The sequence below is a fragment of the Theropithecus gelada genome, chromosome 18 (genome assembly GCF_003255815.1).
Source record: "Theropithecus gelada isolate Dixy chromosome 18, Tgel_1.0, whole genome shotgun sequence".
Classification (NCBI taxonomy): domain Eukaryota; kingdom Metazoa; phylum Chordata; class Mammalia; order Primates; family Cercopithecidae; genus Theropithecus; species Theropithecus gelada.
The window spans coordinates 44,733,452-44,756,770 of NC_037686.1; the positions used below are offsets into that span (position 1 = coordinate 44,733,452).

The following is a 23,319-nucleotide window of genomic DNA, read 5'->3' on the forward strand; positions in this document are numbered from 1 at the left end:
GTGCTCATGCACTGAACTTCATAATTTAGAGGAAGTTTTAGCTACAACTTATAAAAGAACAAAACACACCAGTGCCACATTTTAAAACCTTCCTGCAATAGGTGTGCCTGTCAAAAACACGTATGCCCCAGTGTGCGGCATACCAGCCTGTGCTTTAGGGACTTGTATGTGTAAACAGTTTACTCATTACATGTATTGTCTGATTTAGATGATAGATTTTTTTTTTTTTTGGCCTATTTTCTAGCATTCAGTGGATAGTGTTCATGGTTGTTTCCTACGAGACATGCTGTATAGTCTGCCCATCTTTAATAAATAATTTCAGTAACCTCCTTACTTTAGTAAAGAAGGAACAAATAGAAGGTGTCAATGATTTGAAATAAGCACAATTGTAAACGGCATTTTGAAATGAAATATTTGATGGATACACTGAAGAGCAGATCTTAATAATCTTAATATGTTGAGAAAATGCACCTTGGGTTCCAAGAGTATGTTTAATTATGTATTTATTTAAAATATATTTCTTGAAATATATTTTTTACTTATTAGCTTTAAAAAAGTGATGCTAAGCACATAAAACGTTAACTTGTGAGCAGCTGTGCTCTCCCCACTACTGCTACTTTTTGGTTAAGTTGGGAGAAGGCAATGTGACTTCTTAAAATCTTCCAAACAAACCTCGAGCCTAAATGGTCCTTGCAGATCCAACCTTTATGTTGATTGGACCTTAAGAGACCTTCACAGAGTTAGTGATGATTTTCTCCACTGGCATCTTAATAGCTAAGATACATTTGGAAAATACATTCAGTCAGAAGGGGGTTTATATGGTTTTTTCCTCTAATGAACAATACAGCTATGATATTAAAGCAGAGTACAAAAGTGTAAAGATTTAAAACATTTGGATTTATAATGAAGTACTGAAATAGTCAATTATAATTTTTATTCTCTAGGTTTTACCTATTCTTGAGATTCTGTATCATGTTGAAGAAAGGAATTCACACCATGTGTATATGGCCCTTATAATATTGTTGATCCTTACGGAAGATGATGGCTTCAACAGATCCATTCATGAAGTGGTAAGTTACCATGACTTGGATTAGAGTTAGAGTTACAGAACACACATGTCCCTGCATAAGATTTACTACAGTCTTTACATTTCTTTCTGGTAGATTTTCCTGTGAGAACCTGCATTAGAAATGTTATGTCTTTCTTCAGATTTTTGAAGTGGTGCTTTTTTTTTTTTCCCCAGAATGACTATTAACCACTATTAAAAACTCTCTCAAAATGGTTCTTTGGTGATTGATACAAATGATTTTGCTGCTACTGGGTTCATTTTTCTTCACTATTTCATTTCCACTTTTTCATTGTGGCAGAAATTGTCAAACAGGTTTGCTTCATGCATGCAGAATTAGAGAAGAAAAAGGGACCAAAATGGGAGAAGTTTGAGAAATCCATTGTTTTACATGTATTTTTAAAAGAACATAACATAATTTAACTCTTTAAATTTTGGTCCTGTTGGAGAGTTTTATTCCCAAACTGGTTTTATCTTCTTTCTTTGGCATTTTTTAATTTTATTTTTTGCATCAGAGTAATACACATAAATAGTTTTAAAACTTACATGGAAGTACGAGGTTTTAATGAAAAATAACAGACCCATGTTCACCCTGTTTCTGATTCCCGCTCCTCTAAGGGAAATGCTTTCAGTTCTGTCCATGTTTCTAAATAACATGCTTATATTGTGATTTCTTGATTTCAGTTGTAGATATTAACTGTTGTCTCCCTAAGATGGAAGATAGTCATTGATTCTTCCTGCATACCACATGTGTTCCCTCTGGGTTCCCAGCACGCTTGCCAGCACACAGACTTTTTCCTTTTTCCATCTTATTACCATTTTTGGTTAACTCAGATTTTACATTATTATTTTAGATGTTATTTTTAGTTTGACTGTGTACTGTAGGATAATTGCATTTCCTTTCTTGAACATGTTTTACCATTTCTGTAGCACATCATTGCCCTGTTTTTTATTTGTGTACTAATACACTGATTCTACCCCCGGTACTTCAACAGAACTGAAAATTTGCTCAAAATATATTCAAACTTACTGAGTTTTCTTTTTGGACTCCTGTCTTTGCTGGAGCGTCTGGTGGCTCTGGTTGATCTGTTCATCTGTAGGAGTAAGCACTAAGAAGTCGATTGGAAGTCCTGTGTGTGGGCAGGTCTGTCTTACTGTAACTTGTTGTACATAGTCTCTTTCTCTGGGACTCTGTCCCTGCAGGCCATTTTTTGGGTAGATTATTTTTTATTCTTCCAGTCTCCTTGCTAGGGGGTCTATAGGAGAAGGGGGCAGGGCTTTTACTCTTTATAAGGGTACAGACACTTTGTTTTCTCCTCATTTTCAGTAGGGCTTTTATATTATCTTTACTGCTCTCTAATGTTCCCTTAAGTCATGTTTTTGCCTCTTACATAGTATGACCATAATTTCAACTAAGATTTAAGGAATCTTGACCATTGTGGAAGGAGTATAAAACATAGAAATTTATTTTTTGTGTGTATATTTAAGGTATACAACTTGATGTTTTGATATATTAATACATGTACACAGAGAAATGGCTACTATAGTCAAGTAAATTAGCATATCCATCATCTCACATAATTACCCCCTTTATTGTTTGTGGCAAGAGCAGTGATACTCTCCTTTAGCAAAAATCCTGAATACAGTACAATATCATTAACTGTAGTCCTCATATTCTGCACTAGATCTCTAGACTTCATCCTATAGACCTGCAACTTTGACCTATATCTCCCCATTTTCTCACATCCACCCCCGGTACCCGTTGTAATATCCTCTATCTCTGTGTATTTGACTTTTTAAAAAGGTATTCCACATATATGTGAGATCATGAAGTATTTTTCTTTCTCTGGTTTATTTCACTTAGAATAATCTCTTCCAGGTTTACCTATGTTGTGTCAAATGTCGGTGTCTTCTTTTTTAAGGCTGAATAATATTCCTTTGTTTATACAACCATGCACTACTTAGCAATTGGGAGGCATTGTGAGAAATGTGCCCTTAGGTGATTTTATCATTATGTGAAAACTGTAGAGTGTGCTTACACAGCCAAGATAGTGTAGCCTACTACACGCCTAGGCTGTGAGGTATAGCCTGTTGCTCCTGGCCACAAACCAGTACAGCATTGTTACTGTATACTGTAAGCAGTTGTAACACAATGGTAAGTATTTGTTTAAACATAGAAAAGCTACCATAAAAATACAGTATAAAAGATTTTAAAAGGCACACCTGTATAGGGCACTTACCATGAATGGAACTTGCAGGACTGGAGGTGGCACTGATTGAGTCAATGAGTGAGTGGTGAGTAAATGTGAAGGACCAGGACATTGCTGTATGCTATTGTAGACTTTATAAACACTGGACACTTAGGCTACACTACATTTATAAAAAATATTTTTCTTTAATAATCAATTACCCTTAGCTTACTGGAACTTTGTTACTTTATAAAGTCACCACAAACACATGAATAGTGTGTTGTGCTACAATGGCTACAACATCTAGGTGATAGGAATCTAGTTATAATCATCTGGGACCTTCTTTATATATGCGGTCTGGCATTGACCAAAACATGTTATGTGGCAAATGACTACATACTACAGTTTCTTTATCCATTTGTCTGTCGACGGACTCTCTGGCTATGTCTGTGTCTTGGCTGTTCTGAATAGTGCTGCAGTGAACGAGGGAGTGCGGTTATCTTTATAGGTGGTGATTTCATTTTCCTTATGCCCAGAAGAGGAACTGTGAGATGATACACTAGTTCTATTTTTAATTTCTTTAAGAATCTATATACTGTTTCTCACCTTGGTGGCTCCAATCTACATTTCCACCAACAGTGTGCAAGGGTTCTGTTTCCTGCATCCCCTCCCGTACTTGTTATCTCTTGTCTTTTTCATAATGACTATCCACACTGGTGTGATGGTTTTGATTTGCATTTCCCTGATAATTAGTGATTTTGAGCACATTTTCATATACTTGTTGACCATATTTATGTCTCGAGAAATGTCTATTCAGGTCCTTTGCCCATTTTTTAATGGGGTTATTTGTTTTTCTGCTATTGAGTTGTGTGAGTTCTTTATGTATTTTAGATACTAGCCTTTTATCAGATATATGCTTTGCAAACATTTTATATCAATTCAGAGGCTGCTTTTTCATTTTGTTGATTATTTCCTTTGTTGTATAGAAGCTTTTTAGTTTAGTATAGTCCCATTAATTTATTTTTACATTTGTAGCCTGACCTTTTGTTGTGAACATAGAAATTTCTTGGTTCTTGTTTTCAGTAAAATACTGTGAGAAGTAATATTTTCACTGATTTACTCAACTTTTTAAATAAATTAAAAATCAATACGATTTTTAAAAACATCTTACAATTGAAGTATAATATGCATATAAAACACACAAATTTTAAAGGAAAACTAATGAAAATTACCTTCTATATTTGTGTCATTACCACCCAGATAATTATTTGCTTCTGCAGCAGCAATAACAAAATAATCAGAACAAGAAGAAGTAAGCACACAAAAAACTTTGAAGCAAACATGACAAAGATGTTAATTTTTGGCATAATTCATATGTGGGTATACTGTTTATTGTGCTATTTTCTATACTTTTCTGTATCCTTATTCTATAAATAAAACACTTTCAAGTTAGCAGAGAATTTTGCCTTAAAATTAAACTTCACTGACTGCCAAAATAGGGTTGGTAAGACAGGGGAAAGTTCAGTTCACATTCAAGTTCAGTTCCATTGGATTTCAGGATATTTTAGATGACATTTCAAATTCAAATATTGAAACACTTGTTCTTTTTCTCTAGAATCTGACTTTCTTGTTGATCTCCATTTATTTTGGTCCCTTCCCTTTTCATATGTAATATAGAAAAGAGTAAGTTCAAATGTTTTACCAGGTTTCTCTACATGGAATCATTAGTGTGAACCTACTTGCCTATGAAATATATACTGTTATCTCATTTTGATTTGAATTTGCATTTCTTAATACCCAATGATACGGAGAATTTATTTTTAATGTGCTTTTTATGTGCATATATTTTTTTTGCTATTTTTTAAATTATCTTTTTTATTTTGAAATGATTGTAGATTCACATGCAGTTTTAAGAAAAATAAGAGAGACCTCATGTACCCTTAACAGTTTTCCCCAATGGCAACTATAGTTGTAAAACTGTAGTTCAGTATCACAGCCAAGATATTTGATATTTTTGTTTGTTTGTTTGTTTGTTTGAGACATAGTCTCGCTTTGTCTCCTGGGCTGGAGTGCAGTGGCAGGATCTCAGCTCACTGCAACCTCCACCTCCTGGGTTCAAGCGATTCTCATGCCTCAGCCTCCCGAGTAGCTGGGATTACAGGCACACGCCATCATGCCTGGCTAATTTTTGTATTTTTTATTAGAGACAGGGATGTTTCACCATGTTGGCCAGGCTGGTCTTGAACTCCTGACCTCGAGTGATCCAGCTGCCTCAGCCTTTGAAAGTGCCAGGATTACAGGTGTGAGCCACCACGCCCAGCCTGACATTGATACACTTTAAGGTATAGAACATTTCTGTCACCACAGCATTATATACCTCATCTTGCTCTTGAATAGCCATACCCCCTTTTAAAAACTTGGCTAATCTTATTATTGAGATGTAAGAGTTATTTATTCTGGATCATTTGCTTTTTTATATTCTAGTTTGTTAATGTAGTAAATTATACTGATTATTGAGAATTATACTGATTGTTGAATATTAAATCAACTTTGCATCCTGGAGTAAACTGTGCTTGGACATGACATGTTTTGAAATGTATTTTCATATACAGTCTGGTTAAGTTTTGAGCTTTGTGTTTTCTGAGGAATTTGTACATTTCTTTTAAGGTAATGAATCTATTACAATAAAATTGTTCATAATATACTCTTATTACCTCTTCTTTTTTTTTTAAAAAAAGTTACCTTTTAATGTCTGTACTAGCCAGAGAGATTACCCCTTAGTCTTCATGCTGATGTGTCTATTCTCTTCTTTATCTTTCTAACTTTTTAAAAAAGTTAAAAAAACTTTAAAGAATAACTTTGATTCTATTGATTTTTTTCCTCCATTTTTTGTTTTCTATTTTAATTATTTATGCTCTTTATTATTTATTTTCTACTGCTTACTTGAGCCTCAATTTGCTTTTTTTTTTTTTCTTCCAACGTTTCTTAAGGTAGAAGCTTAGACCTTTGATTTTATATTCTTCTGCTTTTCCACTGTAAGCAAAATGTATGAAAATGGTTTTCAGACTTTGGACAATAGGCAGCACAGGAGAGTAATGCTAGAAATAAAAAAATGTATTTAACAGTAATTATTTTTAAGAATTTGAAAATACATTAAAGTCAAACTTTATCACTGCCACCTAAGATGTGAATACCTTAGCTTAAGACAAATTATTATACTGTTTTAGTGTAAATGATCATACTCATTCATTTACTAGAAATTAGAACTATTAACATTGGGTGAACATCATTTTCAGAAAATTTTCTTCTTTTTATTTAAGTTGAGACAGGGTCTCACTCTTGCCCCCATGCTAGAGTGCAGTGCTGCAATCACTGTTCACTGTAGCCTCGACTTTCTGGGCTCAGGTGATCTTCCTACCTCAGCCTCCTGAGTAGCTGGGACTGCAGGTGCATGCCACCATGCCCAGCAAATTTTTGTTTCTGTGGAGATGGGTTTCGCCATGTTGCCCAGGCTGGTCTCTAACTCCTGGGCTCAAATGATTTGCCTATCTCAGCCTCCCAAAGTTTTGTGATTACAGGCGTGAGCCACCACACCAGACCTTCATTATACAATATATTTTTAAATATTCGTATATGGTGAAGAAAAGAGATTTTGGAAAGATAAGATGTTAGAATCATTGTTTAGTTATTTTAAATCCATGTTGCAGCTGTAGAGAGAATCAGTGTATTTCTTAATGAGAAACATGAGAACATTATTAATTCCACACTTCTTTTCATCTCTTTCTTCCAATTTTTTGTTAGTTTAATTATTTAATTTTGTAAAAATTTTTTTTGAGACAGTCTCACTCTATTGCCCAGGCCAGAGTGCAGTGGCGCAATTTTGGGTCACTGCAACCGCCGCTTCGCAGGTTTATGCAATTCTCGTGCCTCAGCCTCCCAAGTAGCTGGGATTACAGGCAAGTGCCACCACTCCTGGCTAATTATTTTTTTAGATTATTCAAAACTTACAACATTTCCATTCTGTTTTGTAACTCAAATTGCCAAAATTGCCTAATACTGATTTTATTGAATGTGTTGTCTACCATCAACCCTTTTACCATAGTTTAGTTTCTGTGTTCCTGAGTTCTTTGTTTTTATTCATCTTGTATATGTCTGGCTTTTGTTTGCAATTATTTTCTTCACAGAATATTTCTGTGGCATATTTTATTCACCTTCTCATGTTTGAAAATGTCTGAAGGTTTTCATTTTCTCTCCCACACGTCTTTCCACTATTTAGTTGGAAGAAGAAACAAAGAAATAAACCTACCAAACTTGTTTCTCTCTCTAGATTTGGGGATTTTCATCAGAATTTTCAGGATTTTGTCAGTTTTTCCAAGGGACTGCTACAAGGTAAGGCAGGATTCAGTCAGGCATGTTCTTCTTGACCCTGCTCTAGGGTTTTCTCCCTTATCATCCGTCATGGACCCCAGTACACCTAAGACTGTGTGCTTGGGCTCATAGAAGCATTGTTTTTTTACCACATGTTAACATGGGACAGCCTGTAATTTACAGCATATATATTGTTTTTTTTCTTTTTATTTTGAGATTGAGTCTCGCTCTGTCGCCCAGGTTGGAGTGCAGTGGCATGATCTGGGCTCACTGCAAGCTCCGCCTCCCGGATTCACGCCATTCTCCCACCTCAGCCTCCCAAGTAGCTGGGACTACAGGTGCCTGCCACCACGCCTGGCTAATTTTTTGTATTTTTTTAGTAGAGACGGGGTTTCACCGTGTTAGCCAGGATGGTCTCGATCTCCTGACCTCGTGATCTGCCTGCCTCGGCCTCCCAAAGTGCTGGGATGACAGGAGTGAGCCACCATGCCCGGCCTGCACATATATTGTTTGGTGAGATTGTTTAAGGACTGTATATACTTTGTTCACTCCCACATAGGCCTAGGATTAGTATATTTGGTACTACTAATTCAGTAAGCATTTAATGAGCATGTACCGCCTCTCATACCTGTGGTAACGGTTAAATGAATTTTAACCGTCACTTTTTTAGTATAGCTCCTAGTTTTAACTTGCCAGATAAGTCATGTGTTTTTATTCTCTTCTCCAGATTATAGAGGTGTGGTAGACTTTGAGGATATTAAGTTTGGGCTCTAGTCTATTTGTTCAATGTACTGCTCTTCTAAGGCAAAACTTTAAAATTGTGATTTCACAATTTCTACCTATTTCCATGCCTAGAGATATGACACATTTATTCCTTTTGGTATTTTTTCTCTTTTCTAGCCCTCTTCTTGTCAAGCATGGACTTGCTTATACCTAACACAAAGTATTCCATAGAAAAATGGGCAAAATAATAGAAAAACAGAATAGAGACCCTGAACAGTAATCATCGTTCAACCTGATGCTTCATCAGGATTGTGCCAATTAAAGCAACTGAAATATTCTGTGCCTGTCAGAGTAGCAAAAACGACAAAATCTGATATATCAAGAGTTGGTGATGTTTTTGTTACTGTGAGGTTGATGAAAGAAAAAAGAATTGGTGAGGATATAGAGAAAAGGGACTCTCATATGCTGGTAGTGGTAGTACAAATTGGTAGAACCACTTTAGAGAGGAATTTGTCCTCTCATATTCCTCAAATTATATACAGAAATAAATACTACACCTCTCAGAAATTCCATTTCAAGGTTATGTTTTAGGAAGAGCTTCATAGATCACGAGAACATATTTGAAAGAATTTTCATTGTAGTATTGGGAGAGCAGATAATGTAAATGAAATATTGTAAAGCAGCTAGAATGAATGCATAGAGCTACATGTATTGATAATAATAAAACTCAAAAAAAAAAAAAAAAAAGCCCATCCAATTTCGGGATAGTGGCTGCCTCTAGGAAGGCAGGTTATCAGTGTAGAACAATGAGGAGGCTTCAGGTACTTTAGAAGCAAGAATACTAACATTTGATAAATCTAGGTGATGGATACAGTGGTGGTCTCTATACCAGGCTAATCAATCAAACTTTCTATCCTCATAGAAGTCTTCTATGACTGTACTGTGCAGTATGCTCACACTTGAAATGTAGCTAGTATGGCTGAGGAATCGATTTTACTTTTATTAAATTTTAATTTAAATATCCACTTGTGGCTAGTGCCACTATGTTGGACAGTGCTGCTCTGTGCTTTTTAGTGTGTTAACACAGTTAATGGTAACTATACTTTTTGTTTTTGTTTTTGTTTTTTGTGATGGAGTCTAGCTCTGTTGCCCACACTAGAGTGCAGTGGCGCGATCTCGGCTCACTGCAACCTCTACCTCCCAGGTTCAAGCAGTTCTCTGCCTCAGCCTCCCAAGTAGCTGGGATTACAGGCACCTGCCACCAAGCCTGGCTAATTTTTTTATTTTTGGTAGAGACAGGATTTCACCATCTTGGCCAGGCTGGTCTTGAACTCCTGACCTCGTGATCCACTCACCTCAACCTCCCAAAGTGCTAGGATTACAGGTGTGAGCCACCACGTCCGGCCTATACATTTATTTTTAAAAGAAGATATTCAATGATTTGGCAATTCTCCTTCCTAGTAAATTCTCACAGATGTACTTATGAAGTCATGTGCAGGTATTTTTGCTTTCAAAATCTGTGTAATTCCTGAACTTAGGTGAAAGTCCGGATAGTAAGAATATGGAGAGTAAGTAATTCTTTCTTTTTTTCTGACTTTCATATAGTAAGATTTAGGATAGTGATCTGAATTGTAACATTGTTTTAAATAGGAAAACAACTGTAAATAACCTAAATTTCCATTAATAGAGGAATGGATTTTTTAAAAAAATGTGACTTTCTAGTATAGTACTCTAGAGTGGTTACAAGGAATGAAGTAGACTTAGATATAGAGGTGACATTCAAATGATTTAACTAGTGTGGATGGCACCAACACCAGCCAGTAAGAATGGATGTGGACTATAGTCCTTTGTTCTCTGCTGTATATTACCTGGGGGAGTGGCTTGCAACAACAGCTATTTACTAACTAGTATTGAGTATTCCATTTTTAAAAAAGAACTAGTACTATCAGATAGGCATACCTGGTGAATATTCTTCTTATATGTGTCAATATAGGAGAGTTACAGAAACATACTGAGTGAAAAAAGTAAGATGCAAACAAACCAGATGTGTGTTAGTTTCTTAGAGCTACTGTACCTGACCACCACAGTTACTGAGTACTGCTGATATAAATGAAAGATACTTGGTATGTTCCAGAGTTGTCTGAGTACCACAGCTAGGTGACTCCTAACAACAGAAATGTATTGTCTTCTGTAGCCTGAAAGTCCAAAGTCAAGGTGTCAGTGGGGCCATGCTCTCTCTGAAGGCTCTAGGGAAAGACCCTTTCTGGTGTCATCCTAGCTTCTGGTGATCACAGGCAATACTTGGCTTGCCAGCTACATCACTCCTGTCTCTGCTACTGTCATCACATCCTTCTCTCAGGAGGTATCTGTCTCTGTGTCTGTCTTCCTCATCTTAAAATCACCAGCAGTCATACTGACCTAGAGTCCACATTAATCTAATGCAGTCTCATCTTGATTATATTTTCAAAGACTCTCTATCCATATAAGGTCACATTCACAGGTTTTGAATGACATAGATTTGGGGAAACACCATTCATTCTAATACATTATGTATGGTACTATTTATGTGTACTAGAAAACACACAAAGGAATGCTGGTTTTGATTTTTTACATATATATGTATACACATATATGTATATATGCAGATAAAGTAATTGAAATGGTCTAGAGGATACATACTAAACTCAAGATAGTGTTTGTTCCTTCATAGGGGAATAAAATGAGATTTATATATTAAAAAATATTAACAGTTGCTTTGGGAGGCTGAGGTGGGTGGATCACGAGGTCAAGAGATTGAGACCATCCTGGCTAACACAGTGAAACCCCGTCTCTACTAAAAATACAAACATTAGCCGGGCATGGTGGCGGGCACCTGTAGTCCCAGCTACTCAGGAGGCTGAGGCAGGAGAATGGCGTGAACCCAGGAGGCGGAGCTTGCAGTGAGCCAAGATTGCACCACTGCACTCCAGTCTGGGCAACAGAGCAAGACTCCATCTCAAAAAAAAAAAAAAAAAAAAAAAAAATTAACAGTTGGTAATGTGAAATGTGGGCGTATAGATGTCAATTTTTTTTGTACTTTCCTATACATATTTAATTTTTTAAAACTGTTGATATTATGTGATGTTATTGTGTAATACTCTATCATATATAACTTATGGAATTTATTTTTGAGAAAGAGTCTTGCTCTGTCGTCCAGGCTGGAGTGCAGTCACTGCAACCTCTGCCTCCCTAGTTCAAGCGACTCTCCTGCCTCAGCCTACCAAGCAGCTGGGATTACAGGCGCACACCACCTCGCCTGGCTAATTTTTAGTAGAGACAGGGTTTCACCATGTTGGTCAGGCTGGTCTCAAATTACTGACCTCAGGTGATCTATCCACCTTGGCCTTCCAAAGTGCTGGAATTACAGGCGTGAGCCACCGTGCCCAGCCAAACTTTTATATTTTTTACTTTTCAATTCTGAATAATATTTAACCACCATGTAGTGAGTATTTGTTATGTGCCAGCCTCTGAGTGGAGAATGCAGTCAGGGTGGGCTTGTTTGTAATGGGGGATGCTGGGTGATGTGGGGCCAGAGAGTTGAATGAGTGAAAATATGTGTGGGGAATGCACCTGTATATAGTTGTACTTTCAAACATATTGACATGAAATTGAGTGTGGTATTCCTTTGTGTTTTTATTCTTTTTATCTGTTTCTGTTCTCCCTATACTTGCTAGAGAATGATCTATTTTAATCCCCTTTTAGAAAAACTAAGGTACAACCATATTATTTAGACTTAATTCTGTTTTCCTGATGTCATGGATGACTGTTGTGTTTGTTCTTGTTTGTGTTCCATATTCTCCTTCTCTTGAATTCTCCTGGATTTGTCCTGCTGTTACTATGGTGAGAAGGGGCAGCTAAATACTTACATGTGTTGTGGTGGTTTTTTTTTTTTCTTCCCGATATGGTACATGGGTGGTTCATGCTGAGTTTATTTTGCAACAGACTTACGTGGTAGTTTCTCAAGATGTAGAATTCTAGAATCATAATGTCTTCCCTCAAAAATCTTGAGACATTGTTCTGGTGTCCTTCAGATGTGTAGTGTTCAAAATGGGAACTCTAATGTTAGTTTCCTTCTCTTTCCATTGGTGATAACATGTTTCTTCTGTCTGGAAGCCAGTGGAACTTTCTCATATACTGCGAATTCATTAATCTTGCAAGAATGTTTTGATTGTTTTTCATGATTTTTTCTTGGAATGTTGGATGTTTTTCTTTTCCTCTCAAAGAAATTTTCTCATATTACTGATTGTTCTGTTTTTCTTCTAGTTTGTTTCTTCTGGAATTTTTAAGTGCCTATGACGTCTGCACTTTTCTCTTATAGTATCTGTGGAGAACTTCTCAGTTTGGTCCTTCACATCACAAATTTAATTCTCCGTAGTGCTCACTCTGCTGCGCCCAGGCTGGAGTGCGGTGGTGACATCTTGGTTCACTGCAACCTCCACATCGTAGGTTCAGGCGATTCTTGTTCCTCCACCTCCAGAGTAGCTGGGACTGTAGGCATGCACTACCACACCCGGCTAATTTTTTGTATTCTTAGAGAGTCATCATTGGGCCAGGCTGGTCTCAAACTCCTGACCTTGGCCTCCCAAGGTGCTGGAATTACAGGCGTCAGACACTGCCCAGCTGCCATTTTAATCTTAAGCAACTTTTCTTTGTTCTGTGATTTTCTCTTTTCATAGCAGTCTCTTCTTATTTTATGGATGCAATATTTTGTCAAATCTCACTAAATATACTAATTAGAATTTTTTTAAAAAAATTCCAGCTTCCTAAATCCTCTCTGTTTAATTAGAGGTCTCTTCTCTCTGCCTGTTCAGTTTCATAGTTTATTATTTATTTATTTACTTGATAAACTTTTTATTATGAACACTATGAAACTTAAACATAATTGGAGAAAATAGTAGCATGGATCTTCATGTAGTCATTATTAACACTCGTGTTCTTATTTCATCTACCCGCTTTACCCTCACCACCTTTTACATTTTGATTTCTATTTTTAAAAACAAATCTTCCATATAATTTCATGTGTAAATATTTTAGTATGTTCTTTCAATAAGTGTGGACTGTAAAAAATGTGTCATACCAGCCAGGTGAGGTGGCGCATGCCGGTAATCCCAGCACTTTGGGAGGCCGAGGCAGGCAGATCACAAGGTCAGGAGATCGAGACCATCCTGGCTAACACGGTGAAACCCCGTCTCTACTAAAAAAATACAAAAAATTAGCCAGGCGTGGTGGCGAGCACCTGTAGTCCCAGCTACTTGGGGAGGCTGAGGCGAGAGAATGGCGTGAACCCAGGAGGCAGAACTTGCAGTGAGCCGAGATCACGCCACTGCACTTCAGCCTGGGTGACAGAGTGAGACTCCATCTCAAAAAATAAATAAATAAATAAATAAAAATAAATAAATAAATAAAAATGTACATTCAACAAAATCAACAATAATGTTTAAATTCTTCCTAACAATTTATTATCTCTAATTATCTTTAAAATGTCTTCTAGAGTTGATTTGTTTGAATCAGATACCAACGTCTACTGCATTTAGTTATTAAGACTCACAAATCTATAGCACTCTCTCCCTATCCCAGCTTATTTTACCCCTTATTTGTTGAAGAAACTGGGTTATTTGTTTAGTAGGATTCCCTGCATTTGTCTTTAGCTGATTATGTATCATCATGGTATTTAATGTGTTCTGTCCTTTGTATTTTATGTGCACTGGTTAATTAGAAGAGTCTTGAGTAGGTTCAGCATATCACTCTCTTAGGTCGAATGTCTTCACTTAGTGGTTTGGTTGTTCATCTGTACTTATAAACACAAGTCTAGACTAACTTGTTTTGCAAGGTTGTGGGATCCCCCCTCTGCATTTGTGAGTGGTGGGGAGTCTGCTGTACTCTGTGGATGTGTGCCTCTTCTTAAGGGAGAGGGCAAGAATCAGCCCAGCAGTCTCTTCCTTTTTCGTGCATAGGTAAAGAATAATATGGCACAGTGACTTCCCTTGAGTCACGGAGAAAGGATGCAGGAGTAACCTTAATGGAAGAGAACATTAGGGAGTTCGAGTGCTCGGCTGAGCCCATTGGGGTTTTTTTATTGTCGTTTTTTCCCCCATTTACCTCTTTCTTTGGGGCAGCCCAGATTTGGCTGCTGTACTGCCCAGTGTTTGTACCTGTCTGTCTGTCTGCCTGCCTGCCTCTCTCTCTCTCTCTCTCTCTCTCTCTCTCTCATCTCCAGCTTACAAATCTGCAGTGGAAATGTCTTAACTTAGAAAATAGTTCTTGCTTACTTCGGCCCGGAGGTGTGCACCAGAGCTGCCTACTCTCCATAGCCATGGCAGAGCACTGGAGCATCTCTCCTTGAAGATCTGGAATCATTTGCATTCGTGGCCTCTCTCTGCTGCTTAACTCACCTTCAGAGCAAAGTCATGGTTTATCAAAAATTGTGGACATGGAGTAATCCTTTTGTCTGTAAAGCAGTCATTTTTTACTTAAACTTTTCTTCCCCATTACAGATACTAAAAAATATTACTTGGTATTCAGAACGAGTTTTAACTGAAATCTCCTTGGGGAGTCTCCTGATCCTGGTCGTAATAAGAACCATTCAATACAACATGACTAGGACAAGAGTAAGTATTCCAGCTGCTGTTCTATCTTTTTTGCATACAGTACAATTAAGACGATAGTTTAAAGCAATCCCAATTTTTAGGGTGCTAAAATTCTCATGACATATGGTAGAAAATACAGGTCACTGTATAGTCACTGTATTACATGATCCTAATGTAACATAAGGTCTTAATATTTAATGGATTGTATGATTGGAGATATTTTACATGAAATAGAAAACAAGCAATGCAAAACATTTAGATAAAAGCTATTGTATGTCTTTATTTGGCCAGTAACACTGATTTGCCTTTTTTAATATCAGCAAATAACAAAGCACAAGAGGACAAGAAAATGAGCACAAGAAATGAGCACAAGAAAGTATGAATTAAATAAGAAAGAAATAGAAGAGAGAGAGTATTTTAAAGAGTAAAAGAAAAAGAGAAAAGAGAATATTTTAAAGAGTAAAAGAAAACTTTCTGCTGGATTCTATTCACAGTACCTGGGAGTAAATTACAGTTCTGGTTAATAGAAATATATTGTTAAAGAGAAGCAGTGTACAGAATTCATAACTGAGAGAAATGGTATTTTATTTATTTATTTATTTATTTATTTATTTATTTATTTATTTATTTTTGAGCTGTGATTGTGCCACTGCACTTCAGCCTAGGCTGCACTGGAGTGCAGTGGCACAATCATAACTCATTGTAACCTCCAACCCCTGGGCTTAAGTGATCCTCCTGCCTCAGCCTCCTGAAGAGCTAGGACCACAGGCATATGCCACCACACCTGGCTAATTTTTTTTTTAATAGCCAAAGTCTCGCTATGTTGCCCAGACTGGTCTTGAATTGGTTTTGAACTCCTGTCCTGAAGTGATCCATAGGCGTGAGCCCCTGCTCCCAGCCCATTTTCAGTTATTTTCCCCTGTGGGGCTGTTGCAGATACACATTCATGTTTTTATCTGAAACCCTAGGAGCCAGCTATGTTTTAGAAAGCAGAAGTTTTTGGATTTTAGAAAGATAATTATAGTTTATATACTCTACTGTATGTAACCATTAGGGCCTTAAGTAGCATGCTGTACTTAGACATTATATTTCTGTAGCAAAATATTTCAATATTCACCATGGAGGGAATAATGAAGACCATCAGAAACATCGTCATTTTTTGTGTTGTGAAAAAAACTTTGAATTTTCCGTGCTTTATGGATTTAGGAATTAGAAAAAAGAGATTGTGGATCTGAACTTTCTAAAATCAGTGACAACTGAGTTTACATTTGCTTCTATTAATAGTTAACCTTGGTTAAAATATGGAGAAGACTTGATTGTATGTTTTACACTTGCTGTTTCCTCACAGGACAAGTACCTTCACACGAATTGTTTGGCAGCTTTAGCAAATATGTCGGCACAGTTTCGTTCTCTCCATCAGTATGCTGCCCAGAGGATCATCAGGTAAATATGAACTTTAAAAGAAATACTGATTTGCTTCCAGTTGAGCTATTAAGATGGATACTATGGTGGTTCCATTTTAAATGTTACCTGTGAGGACTATCACATTTTTCTACTTAATTTTTATCACCTTCTTGTTTTGTTAAAAATACCTTGTTCTGTTTTGTTTTCTAACCTAACTTTTTGATCAAAGTTAATTTTATTTACGTTCAATCTTTTTAAAATGTAATTTTAAGTGTAATGTTAGTTTTTTAGAGGAGCAGGTATATTTCTTAGTAATGTAAATTAAATATGAATGTATTTGATGAGCATTTTATAGAGCATCACAATATACTTTTAAGGATTTATCTGTGTGCATTTTAGAGAATTTTTATAGCAGTTCACCCATGTATTAGTTTCCTATTGTTGCCATAACAAATTACCAAAAATTAGTGGCTGAAAGCACAAATTAGTCATTTTAAAATTCTCTAGTTTAGAACTCCACCGTGGGTCTCACTAGGCTAAAACTGAAACAGAGCTGCATTTCTGTCTGTAGGCTGTAAAGGAGAATCTGTTTCCATGCCTCTTCTAGTGGTTGGAGGCTGCCTGCATTCCTTGGCTCATGGCCCCTTCCTCTGTTATCAAAGCCAGCAACAGTAGATTGTTGAGTCCTTCTCATACCTCATCACTCTGACCTCTTCTGTGGTTCCCTCTTCCACACTGAGGACTCTTGTGATTTCCTGGACCCTTCCTGATCCAGGATTATCTTCCCATCTCAAAGCCAGAATCATAATCATAAGGTCCCTTTTGCCATGTAAGGTAACATTCATAAGTCCAGGGGATTAGGAGGTGAACATTTTTGAGGGAGCCATTATTCTGTCAGCCAGAAACCCTTGTCTCTTCCCCACCCATTGCCAAAGACATGACTTTTTTTTTTCTTTTCTTNGATGGAGTCTCGCTCTGTCTTTTAGGCTGGAGTGCAGTGGTGCGATCTCAGCTCACTGCAAGTTCCATCTCCTGGGTTCACGTCATTCTCCTGCCTCAGCCTCCCGAGTAGCTGGGACTACAGGTGCCCGCCACCACACCTGGCTAATTTTTTTTTTTTTTTTTTGTATTTTTAGTAGAGACGGGGTTTCACCATGTAAAGACATGACTTTTAAGGGTAGGAAAGCTAACTAACCAGTCATGAGTGAATATCATTGCAGGACTTTTTAATATATGGGGGTACTTTTTTGACTTCTTGTAGGATGTTCGATATTGTCCAAGTAGCTCTCAAATAGAACCTCAGTGAAGTCATATTGTTTCCTTTAATTTTTACTTGTGGGGCAATGCAGGGTTTTTCTTCTTCTTCTTCTTCTTCTTCTTCTTCTTCTTCTTCTTCTTCTTCGTCTTCGTCTTCGTCTTCGTCTTCGTCTTCGTCTCCGTCTCCGTCTCCGTCTCCTTCTCCTTCTTCTCCTTCTCCTTCTCCTTCTCCTTCTCCTTCTCCTTCTCCTTCTCCTTCTCCTTCTCCTTCTCCTTCTCTCTTCTCCTTCTTTCTTCTTCTTTTTTTTTTCAGACAGGGTCTCACTCTATCACCCAGGCTGGAGTGCAGTGACGTGATCTCGGCTCGCTGCGACCTCCGCCTCCCAGGTTCAAGTGATTCTCCTGCCTCAGCCTTCTGAGTAGCTGGGATTACAGGCACACGACACCACGCCTGGCTAATTTTTGTATTTTTAGTAGAGACAGGGTTTCACCATGTTGGTCAGGCTGGTCTCAAACTGCTAACCTCGTGATCCGCCCACCTCAGACTCCCAAAGTGCTGGGATTACAGGCATGAGCCACTGCGCCTGGTCTTTTCTTGTTTTTTTAAGAGACAGGGTTTCACTCTTGTCAAGCAGGCTGGAGTGCAATGGAGCAACCATAGCTCACGGAAAGCTCAAACTCCTGGGTTCAAGGGATCCTCCTGCCTCAGCCTGGTCATGTGGTTTTGACCATTCAGTTTTGTTTAGCAGTCATTGGTGGTGATCCCAACAGCATATCACTTTTAAGTGCTGATCTCACATTCTGTTCATTGTTTAGGCATTGATTGACCTGGGCTCATTTTTAAGTTACTGAAAATTAAGTTGTCTGTTTATCTTCAGAATTTAGTAGAGGATATTTTGCATTGACTCACTATTTAATTTATGTCTAGTCGTAATACATTCCATTAGATTATTTTTTGGGTTTGTACTTTAGAGATCATCTAGTTGGCTGACATTGGACTAATGTGAACTTCACTATTTAAAGTAAACATAGCAGTCTCCTCCTACCTTGGAGTTTTTCAGGTATTCTGAAGAGCCTTTAGTTTCCAGGAGTTAACCTTTGTCACCATGCTTTATTTCACCGTAACAGAGTTAATGATTTCTGTGCTGCTTTGTAGGCTGTTTTTCTGTTTATGTGCAGTTTTATAACGGTTTCATGAAGATTTCATTACACAATTAACTTTTCTCAAAGGACAAATGAACATTTAGTTTGTTTGATATGAAAATGCCAAATTGGCCAGGCGCAGTGGCTCACGCCTGTAATCCCAGCACTTTGGGAGGCCGAGGCGGGTGGATCACAAGGTCAGGAGATCGAGACCATCCTGGCTAACACGGTGAAACCCTGTCTCTACTAAAAATACAAAAAAGTAGCCAGGTGTGGTGGTGGGCGCCTGTAGTCCCAGCTACTCAGGAGGCTGAGGCAGGAGAATGGCATGAACCCGGCAGACAGAGCTTGCAGTGAGCCAAGATCACGCCACTGCACTCTAGCCTGGGCAACAGAGCTAAATTCTGTCTCAAAAAAAAAGCCAAATTAGCTGGTTGAGAATTTAAGTTCTGATAAAATACATTAAGTACAATTAAATATTTTTGAGATGCAAAAAAATTTCTAGTTGGGAAAAATGTATATTAAAACACTGTGCTCAAGTTTTAATCTGTGATGACAAAAGTAGAAAATAAACCAATCATATTTGAAGAAATAAGAAACATAGTTTAGATTTGTGATCTGAGAATATTTAGATTGTGATCATCAATAATGAGCAGTGCTTTACTTCATTTTAATAGATTTTTAGTTAGCATAATATGAGTAAGGAACTATGTTAAGCAATGCAAGAAGTATCAAAATAAATAATAAAGATTCCTGCCCTCAAGAAGCTTGCAATTCAGTAGGAGGAGTAAGACCAGGACCAATCTTCGTATATATATGATACAAGGATCCTTTATATAGCAGAATGTTATATGAAATATATATTATTATACCTTAATATTATAATGAAATAAAAATTGCTGTGGAGGGGGTGAATGGCTGGTTCCAAGAATGGTGAGAACGCTTCTCGTTGAAAGATTAGGCAGGGTGGCTAGAGAAAGATGACGTGATAGATAAGAGAGACTGGCCTGATACACCAATCATCAGCTACAACAAACTGAAGCAAAAGAAGAGGGGGTATGGTGAGACAGCATGATTTATATATAGAAAATAACCAATTTCACGGAACTGGCATGCTGTGGACCTGTATTGGGATTACAGGTGAGAAGCCTGAAAGGAACAGCTGGGGCCGTTACTGTGGAGGGGCTTAAGGGTGGGACTCACAGTTTAGAATAATCGAAAGGAATGGAGAGAAAAGAAGGTCTTTTCTTAATAACAAAAAAAAAGAAAATAAAGTATGATTAAATGAGTTTATAAGTGGATTTTGAAGAAAAGAATTTAAGGTAAACTTTTTGAGTCACCTCTTTGAGCAGATGATAGTATCATGGTCTGTTTGTCACACTGAGGGAAGTGTAGTTCTACCCAGCTCCCACATGCTGCCAACACTTTTCTTGTTCAAGGACCACATTTGAATAGCTGGCGTGGACCAGAGCGTCGTGTCACGCAGGAGGGAGCTTGTTGGAAATATAGAGTGTAGGTGTGGCTTTTGACCTACTGGATCAGTCTTCTTTTTAACAAGATCCCTGGATGATTTGTATCTACATTAAAGTTTAGAAAACACTTTGAGTTTTGGCCAGGAAATCATTATGTATTTCCTGAGAAAACAATTGTCTTGAGCTGGAAATGGGGGCCAGCTTTTTTGTACTTTGAGGGAACTCATTTTCTACTAAATATTTGTGTTTAGGGTATAGAAATGTATGATAAGGGATGCATAACAAAAACTGTTTAGATACCCAGAAGGTATTACAGCAGTACAACTCAGAATTCACCAGACTCTCTAGTAACTGCTTCAAGTGAGAAGTAAGCAGTTTTCATATACATGATTCCTAAATCCTCTTTTAGAAAAAGACTACACAATTTGATATTTGCCAGTTGCAAAACTTAGAAGAGTCAGTATTTCACATTATCTTCAACAAAATGCAAAACAGATAACATGTTACATTGCTATGAAAGGATGTGGATAAAGCTTTGAAAAGCCTCCTTAGCTGGACATAAATGTAAGGAATTATTTTTTACAGTGCCTAGGCTGTTGCTCATATTTAATGACAATGTATCTTCTACAGACTCTTGGTGTTCTAGGAGAATCACAGATCTAATTTGAGTTTTGCTCGATTTGTAAGTCTTTTGGATGTGCTGTAAATTGCATATTTGCTGTGTTCTTTATTTAGGATTATGAGGTTATTCAATTTCAAGACATTTATAAAGAGCAGATTATATGCAAGGGATTGCTCTGGGTTAGAAAGATATCATTTACTTCCAGCCCTTAAGACTGTCCCTTATTGTCTTTCATGCCCCTCCACTGGCTGTTTCCTCTGGCTTCTCCTTCACCATTTGCTTAACAGGTAGTTTCCTCTAGTATCTCATTCTGTCTTGTTTTCTTCTGTCTTTACACATTTTCTCTGGGAGATCACATATATGTCAATGACTTTACATACTGTCATTTGTATACTGAAAATCTCTTGATATGGTTAGGCTTTGTGTCCCTACCCAAAATCTCATCTTGAGTTGTAATCCCCATAATCCCCACATGTGAAGGGAGAGAACAGGTGGAGGTAATTGAATCATGGGGGCAATTTCCCCCATGCTGTTCTCGTGATAGTGAGTCTCACAAGATCTGATGGTTTTATAAGGGGCTCTTCTCCCTTGGCTGTGCCACTCTTCTCCCTGCCACTTTGCGGAGAAGGTGCTGTGCTTCTCCTTCACCTTCTGCCATGATTGTAAGTTTCCTGAGGTCTCCCCAGCTGTGCTGAACTGTGAGTCAATGAAACCTCTTAACTTTATAAATTACCCAGTCTCATGCAGTTCTTTTTTTCTTTTTGAGACAAGTCTCACTCTGTTGGCCAGGCTGGAGTGCAGTGGTGCAATCTCAGCTCACTGCAACCTCCGCCTCCCAGGTTCAAGCAATTCTTCTGCCTCAGCCTCCCAAGTAGCTGGGATTACAGGTAGGTGCTTGCCACCATGCCTGGCTAATTTTTGTATTTTTAGTAGAGATGGGGTTTCACCATGTTGGCCAAGCTGGTCTGGAACTCTTGGCCTCAAGTGATCTGCCCACCTTAGCCTCCCAAAGTGCTGGGATTACAGGTGTAAGACACTGCGCAAGCCTCAGGCAGTTCTTTATAGCAGTGTGAGAACTGACTAAAACACCACCCAAGTCTAAATTCATAATCTAGATCTTTCTCCTTCACTGTACTGGCAGACGGTACAATGTAGAGGATAAGCACATAGCCTCTGGAGCCAGACTGCCAGGGTTTGAGATTTCAGCTCCAGAACTTTACTACCTGTGGAACCTTGGCGATGATGTTCTTCACCTTCGCTGTGCAGCAGTTTCCCATCTGTAAGATGAGAGTGGCAGTAGCTGCTATCTCAAAGGATTATGGTGAGAATGAAGTGCATTGACATTTGTAAAGGGCCTCGCACATAATTTGCCCTGAGTAAGCTTTAGCTGGCTAAGCACCAACTCCACTAGGTTCACTACCTGGGTATTCCATGCTTACTTCAGACTTTCATTATGTTTAAAACTGAACTCATTTTCAAACCTGCTCTTCCTTTTAAATCCCCTATCCTAGGTAATGGCGCTCACCACCGTCACCCAAATTGCCAAGCCAATTCTGTAACTTTTCTGCCTTTCTCTCAAATTCTCACTGGACCCTGAAGTTCTACCTAACTCTGCCATTCTAATTTGCATGTGTATGCTCTTCCCTTTCTCCATGGCTGCTGTCTTGGTTCACATGTGTATCGTCTTCACCCACACTATGCCAGTAGTCTAACTGGGTCTTTTTGCCTCCCTACTCACCCCTGCACACTGCTGTATTCATTGGAAAAGCAAATCTCATCTTATTGCTTCCTTTGCTTAAAAACATTAAATGGCTTCCTATTGTTATCAGGTTAAAAATCTGACCTGTGCTCTTCACTGGGGTGATTTCGCCCCCCAGGGAACATTTGACAATACGTGGAGATTTTGTTGTTGTTGCCGGAACTGGGAAAGAGGTTGCTACTGACATCTAGTGGGTAGAGGCCAGAGATGTTGCTAAACATTCTACAGTGCACACGACAGCCCCCACAAGAAAGCATTACCCAACCCAGAATGGCAGTACTGTCAAGGCTGAGCAACCCTTTCTTAAAGTGACAGTCTGGGCCCTGCCCTTTGCCCTTCATCTTCAGTTGCCATTTGCCATGTACCCACTGCTTCTGCTTTCCTGAATCATTACAGTTCCTTGCTCTTTCACAGCTATACCGCTGAATCTGGATAAATGTGGTCTGGAACTAGAAAAAAGTTGAGGCGGTTCTTTGTATCACGTCTTTTTTTCTGTAGATTTTTCTTTTTCAACCAGATTCCCACCCCTTTATTCCGTGTCTTTTATCTTGAACCTGCAGTGGCTTCTTCAACTTGCTGAGGCCTCCCTAGTTCAGCTCTTAGGCCTTTTATTTGGACCAGGTTGCTGCTAACATAGTTGTTTCATATTCCCCATTCTTCAGATTACAAAGAGAAAGAACCCATTTGGCC

The 23,319-nt window shown here is 38.1% G+C and overlaps 1 protein-coding gene across 3 annotated transcripts in view; it reads left to right on the forward strand.

The window, feature by feature from the left end:
• Positions 1 to 23,319, forward strand: part of DYM (dymeclin) — a 405,816-nt gene that overhangs the window by 183,276 nt on the left and 199,221 nt on the right. For all 3 annotated transcript variants that reach the window (XM_025365065.1, XM_025365067.1, XM_025365066.1), the window contains 3 exons: positions 945 to 1,070; positions 14,880 to 14,993; positions 16,321 to 16,415. In XM_025365065.1, coding sequence (XP_025220850.1) covers positions 945 to 1,070; positions 14,880 to 14,993; positions 16,321 to 16,415 — 335 coding nt within the window. The remainder of the gene's footprint in view (positions 1 to 944; positions 1,071 to 14,879; positions 14,994 to 16,320; positions 16,416 to 23,319) is intronic.